The sequence below is a fragment of the Entelurus aequoreus genome, linkage group LG25 (genome assembly GCF_033978785.1).
Source record: "Entelurus aequoreus isolate RoL-2023_Sb linkage group LG25, RoL_Eaeq_v1.1, whole genome shotgun sequence".
Taxonomy (NCBI): domain Eukaryota; kingdom Metazoa; phylum Chordata; class Actinopteri; order Syngnathiformes; family Syngnathidae; genus Entelurus; species Entelurus aequoreus.
Genome location: NC_084755.1, coordinates 14497742 through 14520052, shown reverse-complemented (window position 1 = coordinate 14520052; position 22311 = coordinate 14497742). Strand labels below are relative to the sequence as shown.

The 22311-nt window shown below is 39.7% G+C and overlaps 1 protein-coding gene across 5 annotated transcripts in view; it reads left to right on the top strand.

Moving 5' to 3' along the window:
* The window catches only part of sun1b (Sad1 and UNC84 domain containing 1b), a 74403-nt gene that overhangs the window by 26222 nt on the left and 25870 nt on the right, over positions 1-22311 (top strand). For all 5 annotated transcript variants that reach the window (XM_062036639.1, XM_062036637.1, XM_062036640.1 and 2 more), the window contains 4 exons: positions 13340-13528; positions 13612-13856; positions 14014-14274; positions 15343-15477. In XM_062036639.1, coding sequence (XP_061892623.1) covers positions 13413-13528; positions 13612-13856; positions 14014-14274; positions 15343-15477 — 757 coding nt within the window. In that variant the 5' untranslated portion in view covers positions 13340-13412. The remainder of the gene's footprint in view (positions 1-13339; positions 13529-13611; positions 13857-14013; positions 14275-15342; positions 15478-22311) is intronic.

The following is a 22311-nucleotide window of genomic DNA, read 5'->3' as shown; positions in this document are numbered from 1 at the left end:
ACAAAGTGAACACACATTTTGCTTTTGACAATTAAAAAAACATACAAAAACTTTTACTAATTAATTGGAAGAAAATGAACATATTTGCAAACTCAAACTAAAATATGATTCATAAGAAGCCAGAACAATATTACGGCAAATGTTTCCTCTGCCACTATTTATTTTTTTAAATTGGTTAAAAGATTTCAGTCTGTTGAAGTACTTTTTGAGCACACAAGACAATACCGTGATAATACTAATTTTTGGTCACAATAACCGTGATATGAAATTTATGGCTGGGCGATATATCGAGTTTGTAAGATATATCGATATATTTTTAAACAAGATATGAATTAAGAAAATATCGTAGTATTGATATAATTTATTTTCATGGTAAAATGACCAAACACCGCTTATTTGGGCTACTAAACCCCTCCCCTTCCTCCTTCCAAGACATGCTTGCACGTGTAAGAACATCCATGATTGGTTGGTTGTTTACTGTGATGAGTTTACTATGTATTATTCATTGAGATTAGGCCAATCAAAGGCAAGATAGGGCGGGTCATCGAACCCGGAAGGGAAATCACAACAGACGTCCCAAATGCTGACGAGAGTGTCGTAGGAGAGAAGAGCAATTTATATATTAAAAAAACTAGTGGAAGATGGCAGAAGGATTCTCTTCTTTAGATTTATCTTTTAGCGATGTACACAACGTCCATGAAACCCACAATGCGTCTACTTGGCCACATTTGGACAAATGTATGCGTCTGGATAAAACATTCATTAGAGTTGTTTACCATGTAAGCTGAAATCCAAACAGTTCTCCGTTGCCAAGCCGGGCATATTTCACACAATAAATGCTGCCAAAAATGTATTATTTGCACAGCTATGTTATTTATTTTATGTAGAAATAATATTTTTCTATTTTATTTATGTTATGTGATTCTGTGCTAATTAAACAGTTTATTTTCTGTGCTGTTAATACCCATCTTGACTAACTGGGTTAATAAAAGTGCCAGTTTACAGTACAGTTGTCATTCATTTCAATTTCAGTGAATCCCGCTCAAAAATGAATATCTTTATATGTATACTTTCACCGGAAAATATATGGAGATATATATCGAATATCGAGTTTAAGTATAAATATATCGAGATACTTTTTTTCGTCCATATAGCCCAGCCCTGTGAAATGTACATATTTAATCCCTAGTAACGTCGCGGACCACCTCCTGTTTTTTCAACTTTGAAGTAGATGGCTTCTCTCGCTCCCCTTTTGAGCAATCTGTCTTCCCAGTCTATAGTATGTACAGGTTTCCCTTCAAGAGAGCTGTGTCTCTTTGAGGTGCAGGTACACCGAGTCTTGACTTGGAAGAGTTTGCCTGCTGTGTTGTGACTTGCTCTGGCTGGTTGTTTTGTTACCCCAATATATAAATCAGTGTATTGGACACTGCACTGGACATCATACACCATATTGATTTTCTGGGTGTGAGGTGTCCGATATTTGTGATCCGTTATCTGAAGGTGTTGGCTGGTTTGAAGGATCTGGAATGCTGTGTTGGTTAAATATTCTTCTCAGTTAGACCTGATACATATGAAATGACATTGGTATTGCATCTGTCTGTTACCTTTTTCTTCCTCACCCACTATGCTTGGAAAGTGGTCCCACCCATTGATAGAATGGCCAAAAACCCCTCTACCCATGCCTACTGAAATCAGGGGAGGGTTCTGCCCTGATGCACACAAACTTTTCATGTTTGATGATGCTGTAAGTAGGTCAGTGAGGCCTCTGATGGTGATGTTTTCTTCCACAAGGGATGACGCTTTGACAGTAAAGTCACAAAGCTGCCTGGAGAAAGCAGTGGTGCATGGTGGTGTAATTTAGAAAGAGTTATATTGTGAAGGAGATGTGAGGCAACACATTAAGTTTCATGGAATGTAGCTGTTTAGATTATTTTTTTTGTGATTACAATATGTGAAATATGACTGGTAGTAGGGATTGGTAGTAGGGATGATTAGTAGTAGTTGTTACTGTTGTAGGAAATAGCGAACGTTTTGATGCGTCTGAAATTAATGCACCACCTTATGCTTAAATTACTGAAGTATGTCAATACTACAACACATTATGAATGTGCCTGTTACTACATATAAACTTACAGCAGGTATATAAAATAATGATGGAGATTTTTGGATGTTTTTAAGAGCACTTTATAGGCGGAAGAGAGCGAATCTCATTACCTCCATTGTTAGCTTTTGCCAGCGTTTGTTTACGAGTTAGAATGCATAAAAAACTAAAAACATAGGTGATCTTGTTAGGAGTGTGAATGTCTGGGCTCCTCACGATTCGATTCTTGGTTTAAGGATTTGATTCAAAATCGATTCTCTATTCAAAACAATTTTCGATTCACAATCAATATTTTTAAAATTGAAAATACACAAGGCCAACCTTTGGCAAAGTGGTAACTTTTAATTTTGCGTACATTGCACAATTTTTACATTTATTTTGCTTTGAAAGTAAAGCAATTAAATACTTTGTTACAAGTTTAACATTTCAGTACTCAACCAGTAACCTCAAAACATTAAGATTTGAGATTGTCTGATTTTTTTTTTTCAACGAAAGATATATACATTTTTGCAGCATTATACGTAACAATACCCATATTCGTAATTGTTAGCTTGCATTCATTTGCCACAACGTAAAACATCAAATTCATGTTAGTGACTGTGTGGCTCTCGTTTATCCCTTAGGTTTTTAAACATGCGACTTGATCTGCTAGGTTTCCTTTCCTGGAAGTCTACTCATCACAGATGAACGCTTCTCATGGGGCTTTTACAAAGACGTTTTAAACTTTAACTTTTGTCTTTTTGTAAAAATGTGGTATAACTTTATCTTTGTAAAACATACTTAAAGGTATGACATACTTAGGCTCAATCGTTTGCATCACAAACCTTAAAGGCTTAGTTCTCCACAACACTGTTGGGGTGAAAATCTTTTGAAATGAAAAAGGTGATATATTTACTTATCTGTTTCAGAGTTGGCTGGAAATTTAGTGAATTAATGGAGCTGCAGCTGTTTGGTTTCTTTTAGTTCCGGGTGATGACGTAGGTTGTGAGTTCGGACATTCAAAGTGCTCCCGAGGTGCTTTTTGCAGATTTTGCACAATGTATATGTCATTTCTAGCTCCCTCTTACTGGGGATATTGTAAAACCCAAATTGCATCCAAACATTTACCTTCAGCCGTTACGGGGCTGGCCGTATTTTCTTTGTCCCACATGGTGAAATATTAACAGCAGCTAAACGAGCTAGCCCGCAAGGTCACCCGGCGGCTGACAAATGCAGACAGATGTATTGAAAAATGAAAAACCTGTATTTAAAATTGATTTTTGATTTTTTGAATCGATTCAGAATCCAAACCAACAAGAATCGCTATTAAATAAAGAATCGATAGACAACAGTTAAGTAGTCTTATCAGGTATTATCACTGGAGGACCTAGTTAGACATGTTACACAACAAGAGCAAGCCAAGAGTAGACATGCTAATGGCTAAGCTAACCTAGCTTTAAACAACACCAAGAAATAAGTGCATAATAAAGTTTAAGATGTGTAGATGGAACCACGTTAAAGCCAAATGTAAGCGGCTAATAACATGAAATAAACAAGTAGATTATTACAAGTTAAAGGGTAATGTAACAAATGTTGGCAGTACACGACACGTAGTGGAAATTGGATTGATCCATAAATTGGTAGTATCGATATTAAAGGTAGTATTAGTATATGATCGATACGAGAGTGATCTGATCTATATTTTTATATTCTCAATAATTTTTTTGTTTTTGTTAATGTTTACAATCTCAGGGAATAATTCCCTGGACACAGTCGAACTCTCAGGACATACACCAAAGGATTTAAATGAGTAATGAATAGTGTTTTTTGCTTGTGTTTAGTTATTATGTACCATTGACTTTTGCTCAAACAACTGTATGTAATAAAAAAGAATAAGAAACTATTTTAAATATTGTGTTGATATAGTTAAACTGTCAATTAGGGGTGGATACAGAATCCAAGACTTTTTTGGTACCAACCGAATCCCGCTGGTCCTACTGACTCACAACAGTGCTTTGACATCACTTCCGATTGCCGGCAGCCGGTGCGTAAAAAGAAACAATACTTACAGTATTAACACTGTTTAGGGGTCGACAAAAATAAATAAATACCATAAAATATACACTGCTGACATGTAAGATATTGTACTTGCAACTGTAATTGCAACTGAATATCATAATTGCAAAAAAGATGCTCAATAAAAAAAAAGGAAACAAAGGCACTGGACAGCAGTTATCAAAATCAACTCATTTTTCAATGTTCCATCAAAAATTGTTATTTTATTATCAAAAACAAGTAATACTTATTAACACACACACAAGTGCCAAAAATTGGTACGGTTCAGTACCGGTATTGAATCCCAGGTACCGGGGATTGGTAACACATATGTGTTCAAATTAGGGCTGCAACAACTAATCGATTCAAATCGATTATAAAAATAGTTGGCGATTAATTTAGTCATCGATTCTTTGGATCTATGCTATGCGCATGTGCAGAGGCAATTTTTTATTTTTATTTATTTTTTAGATTTTTAATTAAAAAAAAAAAAAAAAACCTTTATTTATAAACTACAACATGTACAAACAGCTGAGAAACAATAATCAAAATAAGTATGGTGCCAGTATGCTGTTTTTTCTTTTCAATAAAATACTGGAAAGGATAGAAATTTAGTTTTTATCTTTTATCTGATTATTAATCGAAGTAATAATCGACAGATTAATCGATTATCAAATTAACCGTTAGTTGCAGCCCTAGTTCAAATGTGAATTGTACCCATTCCTACTGTCAATAGCACTAACCTAAAATATATTGAAGAATGTATAGTTAATAAAAATGTCGGCCAATCTCACTCATGGATGATTGATATCTGAATCGGCAGCATCAAACCTTGATCGGAACATCACTACCTATGAGTATTAGGGTCACTATTGTGAGAGTATTTTGAGCATAACATTACTATTATGAGGAAAACTCATGAGTTTTACAAGAACAGATATATTTTCTGTGGGTGAAAAGCCAAAAGAATTTGAGTTTCATGTTTGTGCCAAGTCAGCAAGCCAACGCTCAGTGATTGTGCTGCCACTTTCACAGTTGTTTTCACTGACATGTGGACCAAGTGTATTCATTACGTCTTCTATGCTACCATGAGCCACCATGAAGGACATCCAGTGTAGAAGAAATGTCAATAGGAGGGGTAGAGATGGTGGGATGGAACAATCCTAATCTGTGCCAAATTATACCCACCCACATGGATTTTGTTGGAAATTCAGCAGCCCTCAACACGAGTCTCTCTCGCTCTCTTCTGAAACTCGTACAATATGGGCCTTGGGGCCTCAGGGGTTTTTTGTTGGTCCGCTGCAGTTTTTGGACACAGTGGCACGCATGTTGTTATAATTATGTTGTACCAGGAGTTCCTGAGGATAAATTGGTGCAGTGTAATTGTGTTTATGTTGTCATTGTATTGTAAGTGACTTAGAGACGTGCAAGCAAAACACTGAACATGTTTTTAGTGTAGGTATACAGTAGGGTTGCAACGATTTTTCGACAAATAACATTTGTTGCAGACACATTCGATTATCATTCTTTTATCAACTAATCAGTGAGATAATCATTGACTAGTGGACTATCAAAAGAGTCATTAGTTGCAGCCCTAGCGCAGACATGTTGCTTTCACTCCAGATAAGCTTTCTGCTTACCTCATCTCCACATCCGGTTTCAACAGTTTTGTTATGGTGATAAGTTTCTTAGTTACCAAAAATTTGGTGCATCACTAATAAATACAGTAATTATATGGATTTTAAATAATGATACTTAAGGCTAAACTGACTTGCTACTGCAGAGCATGCAATGTAAATGTCTAATTTTGTGCATAATGCATTCTCTAAAATTGTGGCTGTGTTTTTGCATATGATATGGAAAGCAGGCAGCATGTGAGTAGGTGGTACGTTCAGTGGCAGCAAATCAAACATGGTATTGGAGGTGTAAAATCACCAGAAGCTTTCACTTTGTCTTCCTCATGGAGGGATTCGTTTCTTTGTTGGTCTGGGAAAAAAAAGTGGATGAGCTGGTTTTTCTGCTGTCGTTTAAGATGCTTGTTTGCTTATTTTGCATAACAGGATTCTCAATAAAAACAAGAGACCAAGTCAAATAATTGCCTAATTGTTGGTGTTTATCCATTGTGAGGCATACATCCAAGTCAATTGGTATTATATTGATTCACATAATGTATTGATTAACTTCCTGCTTATTCCTCCTCTCCACTTGATGCTTGAATCTGAATAAAAACAAATAATTCAATGTCATATGACACTTTTGGAGACACGTGACGTAAGAAAGTTGGCGGAACCCACTTGAGTGTGGGAAGGGTATCAAAGCTTATTATGCAAGGAGAGATTCCTGGAAGCTGATTGTCCGCAAGCAAACGTCTTTGTTATCTATGCCCTGTTTGTCTCTTCGTCCACGTCCCTTCATCTCTTACTTCTAACAGCACAACCTCCAGCCTCTATTTATATCACCGATGTGGGCTGTCAGAGCCGCCTGGCAAACGTCGATATGGATGCTTAGGGAAAAAAAGTTTGCAAACCAAAGAATTATTGACTGTTCAGCTGAAGCATGCTGGGATGTGAGCAGTTACAAGCTGGGAGTCCAATTGTCAACACCAGAGGAAGATGAACTATTCTGCAGGTTGTAGTGGATGCACAGGTGTGTTTGCACTTAATATCACATTAATGTTTGTGTCTGGCTGGAGACACAGTTTTAAAAATATTTTCATGCAGGCTTAGTTTAATGCTTGAAGCCTTGAATTAGTCCCATTTCAACTGAATCATTTTTGGACTATTTGAGTGGTATTAGAACTCGGGACGGCGTGGCGAAGTTGGTAGAGTGGCTGTGCCAGCAATCGGAGTGTTGCTGGTTACTGGGGTCCAATTCCCACCTTCTACCTTCCTAGTCACGTCCGTTGTGTCCTTGGGCAAGACACTTCACCCTTTGCCTCTGATGGCTGCTGGTTAGCGCCTTGCATGGCAGCTCCCGCCATCAGTGTGTGAATGTGTGTGTGAATGGATAAATGTGGAAATACTGTCAAAGCGCTTTGAGTACCTTGAAGGTAGAAAAGCGCTATACAAGTATAACCCATTTATCATTTATTATTTATTTCTGCTTTAGCTGTTCTGAAGGAAGTGTTCCTTGGAGAGCAGGTTGAAGCAGCATGCTGAGTAAACACCAAAGCACATAATTGGATATAGGTATGGCCAGGAGTGTGTAATCTTCTGCATTTCAAATAGAGGGGAGGTCGAGAGAGCTATGTGCTTAACAAAGAGAATGCCAGAGAGGTTAACTCAACAGTGTTTATTATCGTGTTGGTAGTTTGCATCATATTACAGTGGAACCTTGATTTAGGAACTTAATTTGTTCCTGAACAGGGTTCGGAAATCGAAAAGTTTGTATAGCGAAGCAGAGTTCCCCATAAGAAACAATATACATATGAATTAGTTCCAGCCTTGACAAAAGTCCCTATTTTAGTGAAGCTTTGTGCACTTTAAAGGCCTACTGAAATGCGATTTTCTTATTTAAACGGGGATAGCAGGTCCATTCTATGTGTCATACTTGATCACTTCGCGATATTGCCATATTTTTGCTGAAAGGATTTAGTAGAGAACATCGACGATAAAGTTTGCAACTTTTGGTCGCTGATAAAAAAGCCTTGCCTGTACCGGAAGTAGCAGACGATATGCGCGTGACGTCACAGGTTGTGGAGCTCCTCACATCTGCACATTGTTTACAATCATGACCACCAGCAGCGAGAGCTATTCGGACCGAGAAAGCGACGATTTCCCCATTAATTTGAGCGAGGATAAAAGATTTGTGGATGAGGAAAGTGAGAGTGAAGGTCTAGAGGGCAGTGGAAGCGATTCAGATAGGGAAGATGCTGTGAGAGGCGGGTGGGACCTGATATTCAGCTGGGAATGACTAAAACAGTAAATAAACACAAGACATATATATATATATACTCTATTAGCCACAACACAACCAGGCTTATATTTAATATGCCACAAATTAATCCCGCATAACAAACACCTCCCCCCTCCCGTCCATCTAACTCGCCAATACAAATCAAACACCCGCACAACACACTCAGTCCCACAGCCCAAAGTACCGTTCACCTCCCCAAAGTTCATACAGCACATATATTTCCCCAAAGTCCCCAAAGTTACGTACGTGACATGCACATAGCGGCACGCACGTATGGGCAAGCGATCAAATGTTTAGAAGCCGCAGCTGCGTACTGCATACAATTTAAACAAAATGCTTATGGCAACATTCTGGTTGTGTACTCACGGTACCGCGTCTGCGTATCCAACTCAAAGTCCTCCTGGTAAGAGTCTCTCTTGTCCCAGTTCTCCACAGGCCAATGGTAAAGCTTGACTGTCATCTTTCGGGAATGTAAACAATGAAACACCGGCTACGTGTTTGTGTTGCTGCAGCCGGCCGAAATACACCGCTTCCCACCTACAGCTTTCTTCTTTGCTGTCTCCATTGTTCATTGAACAAATTGCAAAAGATTCACCAACACAGATGTCCAGAATACTGTGGAATTTTGCGTTGAAAACAGACGACTTAATTAGGGATGTTAACAATTAATCGATTTTCGATTAATTGCCGTTAAGAAATTACCCGATTAAAATTAACGATTTCAATTAATTGACAATTCCGTTCTGTCACGGTCGGTGCGGTGGTTTTCTGTGTGAAGGTAATGCTGAGTTTATACCTCGCTAGTCCACACGAGGGAGTTGTTGCTTATTGTACTTTTTCCAAGCAGCAACACCATCACGTGACCAGCCCTACATGTCCGCTGTACACATGAGAGTCCACATGCGAGAGAAGAAAAACAAACATGAAGCGACGCAAGAGAAGTGCTGTGTGGGAACATTTCACCCTAAAAGAGGACGATGCAACGTGCAAAATATGTAAGGCTGTTTTGAAGTACAACAATTCAACCAGTTCGTTAAATTACCACCTAAAAAGTTTACATGCCGCTGTGCTTGGAGGAGAGAGTGGAGGCGGAGCACGGCCAGGCCAGCCCTCCGTCGCCGAAGCGTTTTCCAAAAGAAAAGCGGTGTGTGATGACGCACGGGCAGAGGGCATCACCCAGAGGATTTGCAACATGGTTGAAAAGGATATGCTGCCTATAAGCATTGTGGATGGCAAGGGGTTTCGTGAGTTGATGAACTATTGTGAGCCAGACTACCAAATCCCTTCTCGAGAAACAATAACAACCCGCATAGAGGCTCGCTACAAAAGAAAGAAAGCCGAGCTGAAAGCACGACTGGCCAACACGCATGTAGCAATAACCACTGACTGTTGGACGTCAAATACAACAGAGAGCTATATCACCGTCACTTGCCACTACATGGAGGACTGGCTGATGAGGTCGGCAGTCCTAGCCAGGGTTGGCTAAACTTGGCTTGCTTAATATTTTACTATCACGATCACCATTGTCTTTCAGGAATGTTTACTTGAAGTTGTTGTCAGCCTGTTTCAAGCTGACTGATTATTACATTAATGTTTACACTAATAGTTTGTGAGAGACAAACTAAGATGGGCATAGTGCATGCACTTTATTTTATTTTATGCAGTGACATGTTTTTCATTCAGTTCTTCTGTCAGCCTCACTTGAGCCCAAATGTTAAGTTGAATCAATGACTGTTCTTCTGCAGCAGGCTTAGGTTTACTTATTTTGCTGTTACTTACAATTTCAGGGATGTCTGCCTTATATTTTTTCAAGTTGACTGTCATATAGGCACTTTTCCCAGTTCAAGAGGGATTCAATTAATGTTGCAGCTTGCAGGCTGCTAGCCTTCTAATAGTTTGTGAGACAGACTAAGATGTGCATTGTGCATGTTGTGCACTTGATGTTACTTTATTTTTCTTGTCTTTACAGTAGTGAGTGAGTGACATGTTTTTTCACTTCAGTTCTTGTCAGCCTCACCTGAGTCCAAAGGTGAAGTTCTGCAGCAGACTGCAACAGCCAACAGGCTTACTTATTTGCTGCCTGCTGTTACAATTTTCAGGGATGTCTTCCTTGTATTTTTTCAAGTTGACAGATAGGCATTAGGCACCTTTCCCAGTTCAAGAGGGATTATATAAAATAAAGCTAGCTATTATGGCTGCTGCCACTACCAAGTCTTGCATGTGTGACAAGACTAAAGTGCACTTTATATTATATTCCTCATGTTACAAAGATGACTTACTTTTGTATCAAATAAACATTTGATTAGGGAATACAATGTCCTTTGTATTTTATACCAGCAAAATTTTGATTTTGATTTTGTACCTTATTGAGGGGAAATCTCAGATGGGGGGAAAACGCCGCTTTATCAACTAATCGATGATCGATCGATAAGGTTATCAACTATCAATTAATGAAATAATCGATAATTTGCATCCCTAGACTTAATAGCTGGCCACAATGCTGTCCCAAAATGTCCTCTACAATCCGTGACGTCACGTGCAGGTGTCATCATACCGAGACGTTTTCAGCAGGATATTCCGTGCAAAATTTAAAATTGCACTTTAGTAATCTAACCCGGCCGTATTGGCATGTGTTGCAATGTTAAGATTTCATCATTGATATATAAACTATCAGACTGCGTGGTCGGTAGTAGTGGGTTTCAGTAGGCCTTTAAACGCAATATAAAGTGCTGTACCGTACTTTATTCAAACAAACATAACGAGGTGATGGGTCAACTTTATATTTAATAACAACAGAACTGTGCTGTATGCGCTGCCTTGCCAACACGCACACACACAAAGGCCAATCAGAAATCACAAAACCATTTAATTTGAACAATTGATGGATGGATGGAACTATTATGCTAAAATAATAAACAATTAAAAAAGTCAAATCAACTAGAGGCTGAGGGGGAAAAAGCAGCTGACCGAGAGAGAGAGAGAAGGTGGGGAGCCGTGTGTGCCCCTGGAGAGTAAAGGAGAGGAAATATTCCCTACCTGTGCAATAAGTCTGCTCTGGCTTTTGTGGAGAATGCATATATTTTCAAAGTGTTCTTTCTTTATCCATATTCATACTAAAGCAGCTAATATTTTCCCATGTGTACACTTTGGGGTTTTTTTTACCTTATGATTGTTAGTAAACTCTGTTTCACCTTGAAGGCTGGAATGTCTACCGGGAGTATGATGTACTCATTTTTTGTGGAGGAGACCTTATTGGTTTAAAACAAAAAGGCTGTATTTCTTTCTGGGCGGGAGGGGCTGTTTTCGTACTAAATAATCTGACTCTTTCCGTTTGATTTTTAGACCGCTTCTTGATGCTGCTATTATCGCATTGTAAGGGCTGGTCTCCTAAAGCTTTAGTAAAACTTGGTAATATTGCTATTCTGTCTTGGTGGTCCTTCTTACTCAACATATATGTCAGCCGAAATAATTTAGGATTGACCAGTATGTTTTATTCCCTGAGAGGAAGACTGGTCGGACGCAACACTTTACACTTTACAAAAATGTGCAGTCTTTTCACAATACAATTTTCCATACCTTTGATTGTGCGCGCCATTGATGTACTGTACTCCTCGCAAGTAGTCTTTTTTAATCCACAGGGATTCCCTCCTTTTGCCGCACTGGTCTGTTGTATTTGTGGGACTCAAATTGAGTTAGCAAAATGGTAAAAACTTGTTGAATAGGAGAAAAACACACAAAAGGCACACACACTGCACTGCTAAGACATGACTAGGAAGGCAGAATGTTAGTAGAACGCTCAGCCTCCTGAGTTTTGCCTAGCAGCCATGTAAAATGAATGACTGAATGAAGCGTTCATATACTGAGACAAGGTTCGCACACGAGGAGCATACTTGGCTCGATCTAAAAGTTTGTAAATCAAAAAGTTTGCAAATAGTTTGTAAATCAAGGTTCCACTGTAAATACTTTTTTTTTTTTTTTTTTAAGTGGGTGCCATTAGTTTTGACTGTGGATTATTTTGAGTCTTTCTATTGATTTCTTTGTCAAAGGTGACCGATATGTACAACTGGCGAGGAGTGAGCACATTACATTATTCTATGACCTGGCGCATCAATCAATCAATTCCTTTTATTGTCATTGTCATAATGACAATAAAAGGAATTGATTGATTGATTGATGTGTGATTGATTGAGGCATGGACTAAATCGTCCCCCCTCTTGTGCTGCAGCTATTGATTATTGTAGTAATCGAGTAATCTATCGATTAGTTTGTTCCATAGATTGAATAATTGGATAAATTTCACTAAATTGTCTAAATGCGTATTTTTGGGAACATTGTTGAAATAAACAATGACTTTTCTGCTTGCCATAACCTTTGTTCATTTTCCCCTAATAAAATACACATCATCAACATTGAAACTGCATTTTTAAATTGTGTGTTAATAATAATAATAATAATAAAAATAATAAAAACTCCACGGTTTGCATTACACATATCATGGCACCTACACTATTGCAGCAACCGTGTGAAAACTATGTCGTCTGTGTGTTTGAAGTTCTGACACTCTATGCAGTCCGGATTTGATTAATTCTAATCTAATCAATTGATTTAATCGATTATCCATTGTAGCCCTATCCCTCGCAAAGCTGCAAACTTTCTGTAAGGGACACTGGGAAACGCCTTTACAAACATGTTGAAACTTCATTCATCATATTGTGTTGGTATGTTTGCATAATGAACACATTGTTAAAGTACTGACAAGCCTGTTGTCTTTTACTGCATCATATATTGATGCTTTTGAGAAACAGGATACATTGTCAGTTACTCGTAGTACATCTATGGTGAACAATGGTGTCAGTGAGTGTTGTCCTCGTGTGCCGTGTGTGCCTACAGCACTGCACTAGGTGGGTGTGGCCCTATGAGTCAGCGCAGTGTGATGCATGACAATCTTATATTTACAACTTTCAATGTTTCCACGTCCATGCTGCCTCTTGGAATTCGACAATTTGGAGTCTTGCTTTTAGTCGGATTGCATATTTTTCAGATTTTTACGAGGTTCGTCTTTCCAATTTGGTTGTGCATACTCTGTTGTCGTGTTTTCCCTTTTGCTTGTGGGTGAGCCACTTCCTGTTCTGTCCACTGCCAGCTGCAGTGAACAACAGCCTGGCAACTACATGTTCTCGGGGCTTTCTGTCCCGGGTTAGTTTTGTTTTATTTAGTCAACAACAAGGACTTCTATTTGCTTTTCTCTAACTTTCCCTACTCTGTTGCACTTTTCTCCTGCCTCCCCAGCTCCAGCTATTCAACCGCAGCATTAGAGTTTGAGAAGGAGCACCAGATCGCTCCAGTGTACGAGTCCCCCAGGATGTCCCGGCGGAGCTTGCGTTTGCAAACCAGTGCCAGTCACCATGGTAACGACAGCCAGGGTGACTTCACGCAGAACCAGAGCAACAGTAGCTACACTACCAAGAGAGAGTCACGGTCAGTGCTAAATAAGTGCATGTTCATATCCTGTTTTTGCACAGACACAACCCATATTCGAATATTTATCTTCTCTCTGCTAGGACCCTGCGGAGTAGAAAGCTGCAGGCCAGTTCCACCTCCATGTCGCTGTCCCTAAGCCAAGCTGCAACTCCGAGGACAACCTTCAGTTTCCTAGCTGTTAGTACCCCCATTAACAGCAGCAGTAGAAGCATTGAGGAAAGCAACTCTGTGCCTGATGCCTCATTGCACACGACTGCGATGGACCAGATGCACCTGAGGCAGCGCACCATCACTAAAACCACTACAACTGTGGACGGCAACTGGGGTCAGTTGTTGGCAATTCTGTTGATATTATATAATACATATGTTTTTCTAGGAGCAAGAAATTGGTGCAATCATTGTCCATTGCATTGCAAAACTCCTAGAACGTTTACTTGATGAATACACAATTTCAATCTGTGATGCATGCCCTTCTCTTTCAGGCATGACTTCTCACTCTGAGCAGAGCGCGTCAAGCGTCAACGGCGACATCAGCGCGTCAAACTCTCACACAACGCTCGCCAACGGTTACGTCTGTAAAGACTGCTCCTTTCACTCTCAACAAATGGATTCCCACACCACACACTCGTCTTTATCGACATCACATGATGCAGACGTCTCCAAGGCGGATGCGTTCTCCTACTCGTCGTCATCACCCTTCACAAATATATACTCCAGGGACAGGAGTCGCAAGACCAAGACGGGTAAGAAATGTTCATATACAGTCGTGGTCAAAAGTTTACATACACTTGTAAAGAACATAATGTCATGGCTGTCTTGAGTTTCCAATAATTTCTACAACTCTTATTTTTTTGTGGTAGAGTGATTGGAGCACATACTTGTTGGTCACAAAAAACATTATTTTATGAATTTATTATGGGTCTACTGAAAATGTGACCAAATCTGCTGGGTCAAAAGTATACATACAGCAATGTTAATATTTGGTTACATGTCCCTTGGCAAGTTTCACTGCAATAAGGCGCTTTTGGTAGCCATCCACAAGCTTCTGGTTGAATTTTTGACCACTCCTCTTGACAAAATTGGTGCAGTTCAGCTACACACACACTAGGTGTGGCGAAATTATTCTCTGCATTTGACCCATCACCCTTGATCACCCCCTGGGAGGTGAGGGGAGCAGTGAGCAGCAGCGGTGGCCGCGCCCGGGAATCATTTTTGGTGATTTAACCCCCAATTCCAACCCTTGATGCTGAGTGCCAATCATTGGTACTTTAACTTTTAACTTAAAATGTGTTGGTTTTCTAACATGGACTTGTTTCTTCAGCATTGTCCACACGTTTAAGTCAGGACATTGGGAAGGCCATTCTAAAACCTTAATTCTAGCCTGATTTAGCCATTCCTTTACCACTTTTGACGTGTGTGTTGGGGTCATTGTTCTGTTGGAACACCCAACTGCGCCCAAGACCCAACCTCCGGGCTGATGATTTTAGGTAATCCTCCTTTTTCATTGTCCCATTTACTCTCTGTAAAGCACCAGTTCCATTGGCAGCAAAACAGGCCCAGAGCATAATATTACCACCACCATGCTTGACGGTAGGAATGGTTTTCGTGGGACTAAAAGCCTCACCTTCTCTCCTCCAGACATATTGCTGGGTATTGTGGCCAAACAGCTCAATTTGTGTTTCATCTGACCACATAACTTTCCTCCAAAAGGTCTTATCTTTGTCCATGTGGTGTCAACTTTTGACCACAACTGTAACGGTTGGAAAGTTAATGGTTGACGTCATAACACTGAGGATGGTGTTTCTTCCCAGGTGTCTTAACGTCCGTGTCCAATACGTGTGTGCGCTTGAGCAAGAAAGTCCTGGCTCCCTTTGTGTCCTTCTTCACTTTGCTCTACAGCAGTGTGTGCTGGCTCTCTGCACGGACAAACATGGCGCAAGAAAGAGGTACGGCACAAGACACATTTTCAATCATGCCTCCAAGTTGGATGTTGCATCATTTGGCTGGCCACTATGTTTTTCAGCTAGCAGTTCTGTTTTTATAAATGTGTGCGATGGAGACCTGTTTTGCGAACCATGCCTACAATAACTAATACTGCATTTGTTATAGGGCTGGGCGATATGTCGATATACTCGGGTTTGTCTCTGTGCGATATAGAAAATGACTATCGTGATATTCGAGTATACGTTCTCACGCAGTTGCTTTTAGCTGCGGGGCATTAAACTGCATGCGTTTCTCACTCTTTCCTGTCTATCCTTCTCACAGAGACTTAAAACAAGCGCACCTTCTTACATACGTCACATACAGTCACGTGAGCAACGTCACACGCTCCCGCGGAGCAGACAGGTAGCGACATGGTAACGTTAGCTGTGATGCTAACAGCTAACGATGTGGTTTGAGTGGTAATACGAGAGAAAGAAGGTGCGAATCTGGTAACAAATGGAGGAATAATTAGTTCCCAAGAACAACAGTCTGACGGTGGTTTGGCTTCAAGCGGGAATGTGTCTTTACATGTCAACATCTCCGTTCGGTGCCACACCAACTAAATGCCGAAGCAACTATTTCCACATCAACACCGTAGGACATATACTATTTGATATGCAGCTCATTTTTATGTGACACTTATTGAAATATCTTGTGTGTCATCATGCACAAAAGTGCGCTTTGTTTGTTTTAAACTATTGTAGTGGCGTTCTGTACAAAAAGTGCACTTTAATTTAGTGTTGTCATATGTCATCTTAGTGACATCATTCAGAAAAGTGCACTTATAGCTTGTTTTAAAATGTCTCTGACAATCTTGCACTTTCTGTTTTGGAAATGACATGAATGTTTGTGCCACTGCTTAATAACTGTTTAATAAATATAGTTTTGCTAAATTGACTTAGTTGTGATTTCCCCCTTTAAAATGAGCATATATTAACGCAGTATGAACAAGAATGTTTTAATGTAGATTCATAGAATCATCATACTGCTGTGATTATATGTATCAAGTGTTCATTCAAGGCTAAGGCAAAATATTGAGATATATATCGCGATATGGCCTAAAAATATCAAGATATTAAAAAAAGGCCATATCGCCCAGCCCTAATTTGTAATGAACCTGATGTCTGTTATGATGTATGATCTATTTGCAATCAAACAGTTTAGAAAGGGTCTGTTTACACAGATTCTTATAGGGTGCTATCTTTCCAATATGTTTTAAGCATTATATATCCTTGCCCTCTATGCCCATGCGTAGGGCTGCGTGATATACCAGTATTATATTTAATACCGGTATATTTTAGAAAGCGGTATATACAGTATTTGAGACCATACCGCCATACCAATATTTTTTGATGTGCCTTTGTTACGGCCGCTTGAGCCTCTCTGCGCCTCTCTGCGCCTGATGGGCGAAGCACATGCCATCCTCTTTGGCTCACTCCTGCCCCTTGCGTGTTTACGGAGGCTTCTCTGATGACACACGGACACGCATCTTACTTTTTTTTTATAAATATGGCACGTGATACTTCTCGACTACCAAGTTATGCAACGCTTTGGACAGCGACTTAGTGACGACAGCTTTAGTTACACATACACCTATTTGCTTTAGAACCTTTATCTCTCCTTGTAGCAACTTTATCACTAATCTCAATGGTTTATGTTGTTCACTTCTGTTAGTGACTTAGCACAGAAGCTAACGATAGCTACTCACTGCTGCTTGCTCCGTGTGTCAAATATTTAACTACAACTCGGTTTAAAAGTGCCTCTACCCATAGCCTGTGCGGACTAAGCTAACGTAGTGTAGCGGCTGGGTGGCTGAAAAGTAGTTTTAAATTTAACAGCCAGCTGTTTTCACTGCAGTGAGCGAGTAGAAGCTCCATCTATCCAGCGCACAAGCATATACACCTAACATTCATAAACAAATAGAAAGAAAATTGCTTTGACATAGTAACAGCTAATTTATTACTTTTTAAAGAATAAACAACACATTACGTTACTACTTACAACAAAAATAATCTGAGTGCTCTCAACATTGGTTATCTAGTTGTGAATCACTGAGGCTTTTTTTTTAATGGTTGAAACTTTTATTAGTAGATTGCACAGTAAAGTACATATTCCGTACAATTGGCCACTAAATGGTAACACCCGAATAAGTTTTTCAACTTGTTTAAGTCGGGGTCCACGTTAATCAATTCATGGCAACCTTAAGCAGTTTGCATGTTTGTTTTTCTGGGTTTATTTACCGTATTTGGACTAAAAATACCACAATATCAGTTTGGGTCCTTCTTTTCCTAATAAAGTTGTTTTAATCCCCTCCCCCCCCACACACGTGTAAAGCGACTTTGGGTATTTAGAAAAGCGCTATATAAATCCCAGGTATTATTATTATTATTATTATTATTATTATCGTCCAGCCCTACCCATGCATGGCATGCACTCATGCATTAAACTTAGTGTGTTGTTAGCTAATGATAGCGATCTGGATAGCTAACATTGGAATTTGAATGTCAAAAGTTTCGTAAAAACAGTCAGACGGCAAGTTGTTAGTTGCTTCTCCTGGACTGCTTTTGTGTATTTTAGGGGTTTAGCGATTTGTTTTAACAACGGCTCAATTCGATATTTTTGGTTGCCAATACGATTTGGAGACAATTTTTGTTTTATAAGGATACGATTCAGTGGGCTAAATTGATTAACTTTTGGCAAAGAAAGTCAACCATGACTGTGAAATAAATTCTGGATACTGGACAATGCAGGTGAAGTTTCATACATCCCTGGTATTTCTTGTAAGAGAATTATGTATTAATGACTTATGGATACAAACAAGCAAGTAAACACCAATCAATGGCCAATGTCACGTCATATTTGAATACAGTGCAACCAACACTTCAGATTTAATTAACAAGAGAAAACATTTTCTGCTCACAGTTCAAACATTAAAGCAATTTTCAATAAAAGTACAGTAACCAACATTTTAAAAGTAGATTATTTTTTGCTAAATAATCTTCCCCAACCCGGCCATAAAGTATCTGTTCTCCCTACTGGCATTGCCAATGAAGGACAGCATCCCAGGTGTGCGGAAGCACGTATGCTCCCTCATCCTGGTTGATAATGTTGGCCCCTTGCTTCCTAATTTCCATAGCCTCCTTCATCCATCTCTTCTATTTAATTATTTCTCCTCAAATGACTTCTCCTTGATTTCACTTCCATTGTTTCAGCTGCGTCTTTTGTTGTTTAAAGTTGTGGTGCGGCTTTATCGTTGTGTTCTGACCTTTTGTTATTTGTCATGGCTTTTGCAATGGTGCTGTAGCTGAAAGTTATGATGTTGTGTTAGGCAATGGAGGACAGACACAGTCGGAGAATACACTCTCAGACGCTTTCTTAACAAGCGGTAACAAACTGAGGGAGGTCTAAATATGCGTATTCAAGAGTTGCTGCTCGCTACAACTCACGTTTAAATACTCTACACACAGACACCCGGACTCGTGCAACTCTATTCACTCTACCCCACTCACACACGTCACACACAATAGCACCCTCTCTTATAGGCACATAAACACACATGTCACAGATATTACAATATTGTTTTGTGGCGTCTGCATTCGACCACCGTAGATATCCGCCATTGTGTTTTGTTGACGCCACAAACGAGAAAATTGAGTAACGTTTAACATTTTTACTATTAAAAGTACTAAACTTCATATAAAGTCTACCGCTCTTAAAGCCAATGTTGTCCTTTTTCTAGTATTGATAAAATCGATTGTTTCCCTTTTAAAACGATATTGGATCGATACCTATTTCTTGGAAGGCAAAGTTGATATATTTGAAATTTAGGAATATATATTGATCTATTGATCAATCTTTACACCCCTCGTTAGGGCTAGGTGATATGGACCAAAACTGATATCAAGGTATTTTTAGTCCGAATTGCGGCATACGCATGAAAAGGTGTAGGATTAAATAAGCTCTGCTTCTTCCTACTCCTTTTCGAACATGTTGAAAAGAGAAACTGGAAATTGTGATGTATCATGTTGTATGCTTGCATGTTCGAAATAAACTCAAACTCAAACTCAAACTCAAACTCAAACTCAACTCAAGTACGTATCTTAAAAAAAAATTGCGAAGTGCCGAAGGTTGTCTAAGTGTTTATGGCTAGTTAACCAGTGTTGAGAGTTAGTACTCAGATTATTTTTGCTGTAAGTATTAACGTAACGTGTTGTTTATTCTTATAGAGTAATTAGCTAGCCGTTATTACGTCAAAGCAGTTTTCGTTCATTTTGTTCATTAACGTTAGGTTTATAGCCTCACGCTGCTGCGAGGGGGTAGATGGAGATTCTACCCGCTCAGTGCGGTGAATGCCGCTGGCTCTTAAATTTCAAACTACTTTTCAGCCACCAAGCCGCTATAAAACAGTAGCTTAGTTTTCACGAGCTATGGGGAGAGGCACTTCTCAACCCGAGTAGTAGTTCGGCTCACCTAGCGATCAACAGCTGCTGTGCTAATGCGCTAACAGAGGTAAGCAACATAAACAAATGATATTAGTTATGAAGTCGCTAAAAGAAGAGATATATTTTCTCAAGCAAATTAGTGTATGGGTAAATACAGCAATAGTCACTCAACCATAGCCAAATGCAGTTGTTGACCAAAGCATTGCATCACTCGGAAGTCAAGAAGTCTGCGCACGGGCGCCATACATACTCTTTAGAACTAAAGTGTGTTGTGTTGCGTCGTTGTGCGTCAGAGAAGCATACATAAACACGCAAAGGGCGGGGTTGAGCCAAAAGAAATACCCTGTGCTTTGCCCGTCAGGCGCAGAGAAGAGCAAACGGCCCTAACAAAGCCACATTAAAAGATACCTGTATTGTGGCATTGTCTCAAATATATACCGCTTTCTTAAAAATAACTTTCTCGGCCTGATGAGCAATTTTAATCCAACTTTTTTTATTGGCATTTTCAAATACAGAAAAAAGTGCAAGTCGAAACAGTACAATTTTAAAGTCAGAAAATTCTTCACACCCTTTCCCTTAAAACCCAAATCCCCACCCACCCTCCCACCCCACTCAGGTCACACCAACAAGGGACATATGGCACAATCATATAACAAGTAAGACGACAAAGACAGACATCCTCACATACACACACACATACGAGGCCAGAGACAGACAAACAGGCTGAAAGGAGAGAAAGGGAGGAAATAAAATAAAAATAAAATAAAATACAATTAAATTAAAATAATAATAATAAATAAAAAGGGAGATTATTCCTCATCTGCGTCTGGGGATAAATCAAGAGAGTTGACAAACAGCAAGAAAGGACTCCATGAGCTTTCAAACGCTTGAGCCGAGCCTTTTAGCGAGAACCTAAGTTTTTCTAGTTTTAGATTGTAGAGAACCTCTCTAATCCATCGGCCGTGTGATGGGGGACGAGCCAGCTTCCAATTAAACAAAATCAATCGCCTGGCCAGCAAGGTCGTAAAAGCAACAGCGCGTTTTAATGATACCGGGCACATGTTATCGGGGCATACGCCAAAAATGGCTGATAATGGGTTGGGGGGAAAGTTTTGACCGTATGCTTTCCCGATCGTGTCAAAAATATCCTCCCAAAAGGAACATAATTTAGAGCAGGACCAGAACATATGGACATGGTCGGCCGGAGATTGTTTGCATCTATTGCAGGTATTGCTAACAGTGGGGTAGATTTTGGATAGTTTGGAGTTAGTGTAATGAATTTTATGGATTACTTTGCATTGGATGAGACTATGGCGGGCACATATTGAGGAGGAGTGAACCAGTTTCAGGGCAGAGTCCCAGTGTTGGTCGGATATGTTGGTATTAAGATCGCTCTCCCACGAGGCTCTTATCACTGATAGAGAGTTTGGAGCAACTGAACTTAAAGAGGTATATAACACAGAGATACATTTTTTATGATTAGGGCTCAACGATAACAATGTATCTATAAGAGTTTCCAGAGGACGATTCGGAAAGTGTGGGAACTGTTTCTTTACGAAGTCCCTCGCCTGAAAAAAACGAAAAAGGTGGGAGTTCGGCAAATCGTATTTGGAAGAGAGTTCAGTGAAGGATGAGAACACTCCGTCTGCATAGAGGTCTTTCACAGTGGTGATGCCATGATCGTGCCAAGTCATGAATGCGGGGTCGGTACGGGAAGGTTTAAATAATTGGTTTTTAAGTAGCGGGGTCAATATAGATGGGCCCTGAAACCCCAAGTGTTTACGTAGCTGGTTCCATATTTTAATGGAGATCGATACAATGGTGTTTGCGCCTTCAATTTTAAATGGGAAAGGGAGTGATGAGCATAAGCAAGAGTGCAATGAGGAGTGTGGGATCGCCGTTTCTAGGGATACCCAGGCCGGGAGGGTCTGAGAGCCTCCATCCATCCAGTATAGGAGTTTCTGTACGTTAGCCGCCCAATAGTATTGTCTAAAATTGGGGAGTGCAAGCCCTCCCTCAGATTTGTGGGATTGTAGGACCGACTTGCGGATTCGGGCCGATCCGGCCCCCCATAAAAATTTGGATATTGATTTGTCTAATTTATCGAAAAATGATTTAGTAATAAATATGGGGATATGTTGAAAAAGGTAGAGGAATTTAGGCAGAGTGATCATCTTGATCAGATTGATCCGGCCGGCGAGAGAAAGTGGTAAAACAGACCAGCGGGCAAAGTTCTTCTCCATCTTTTCAATTAGAGGTAAAAAATTTGCCCGGAGCATATCAGACATAGCCGGAGTAATAAGGATTCCCAAGTAATGAATCCCGTCATGTGCCCATTTGAATGCTGCTAAAGAT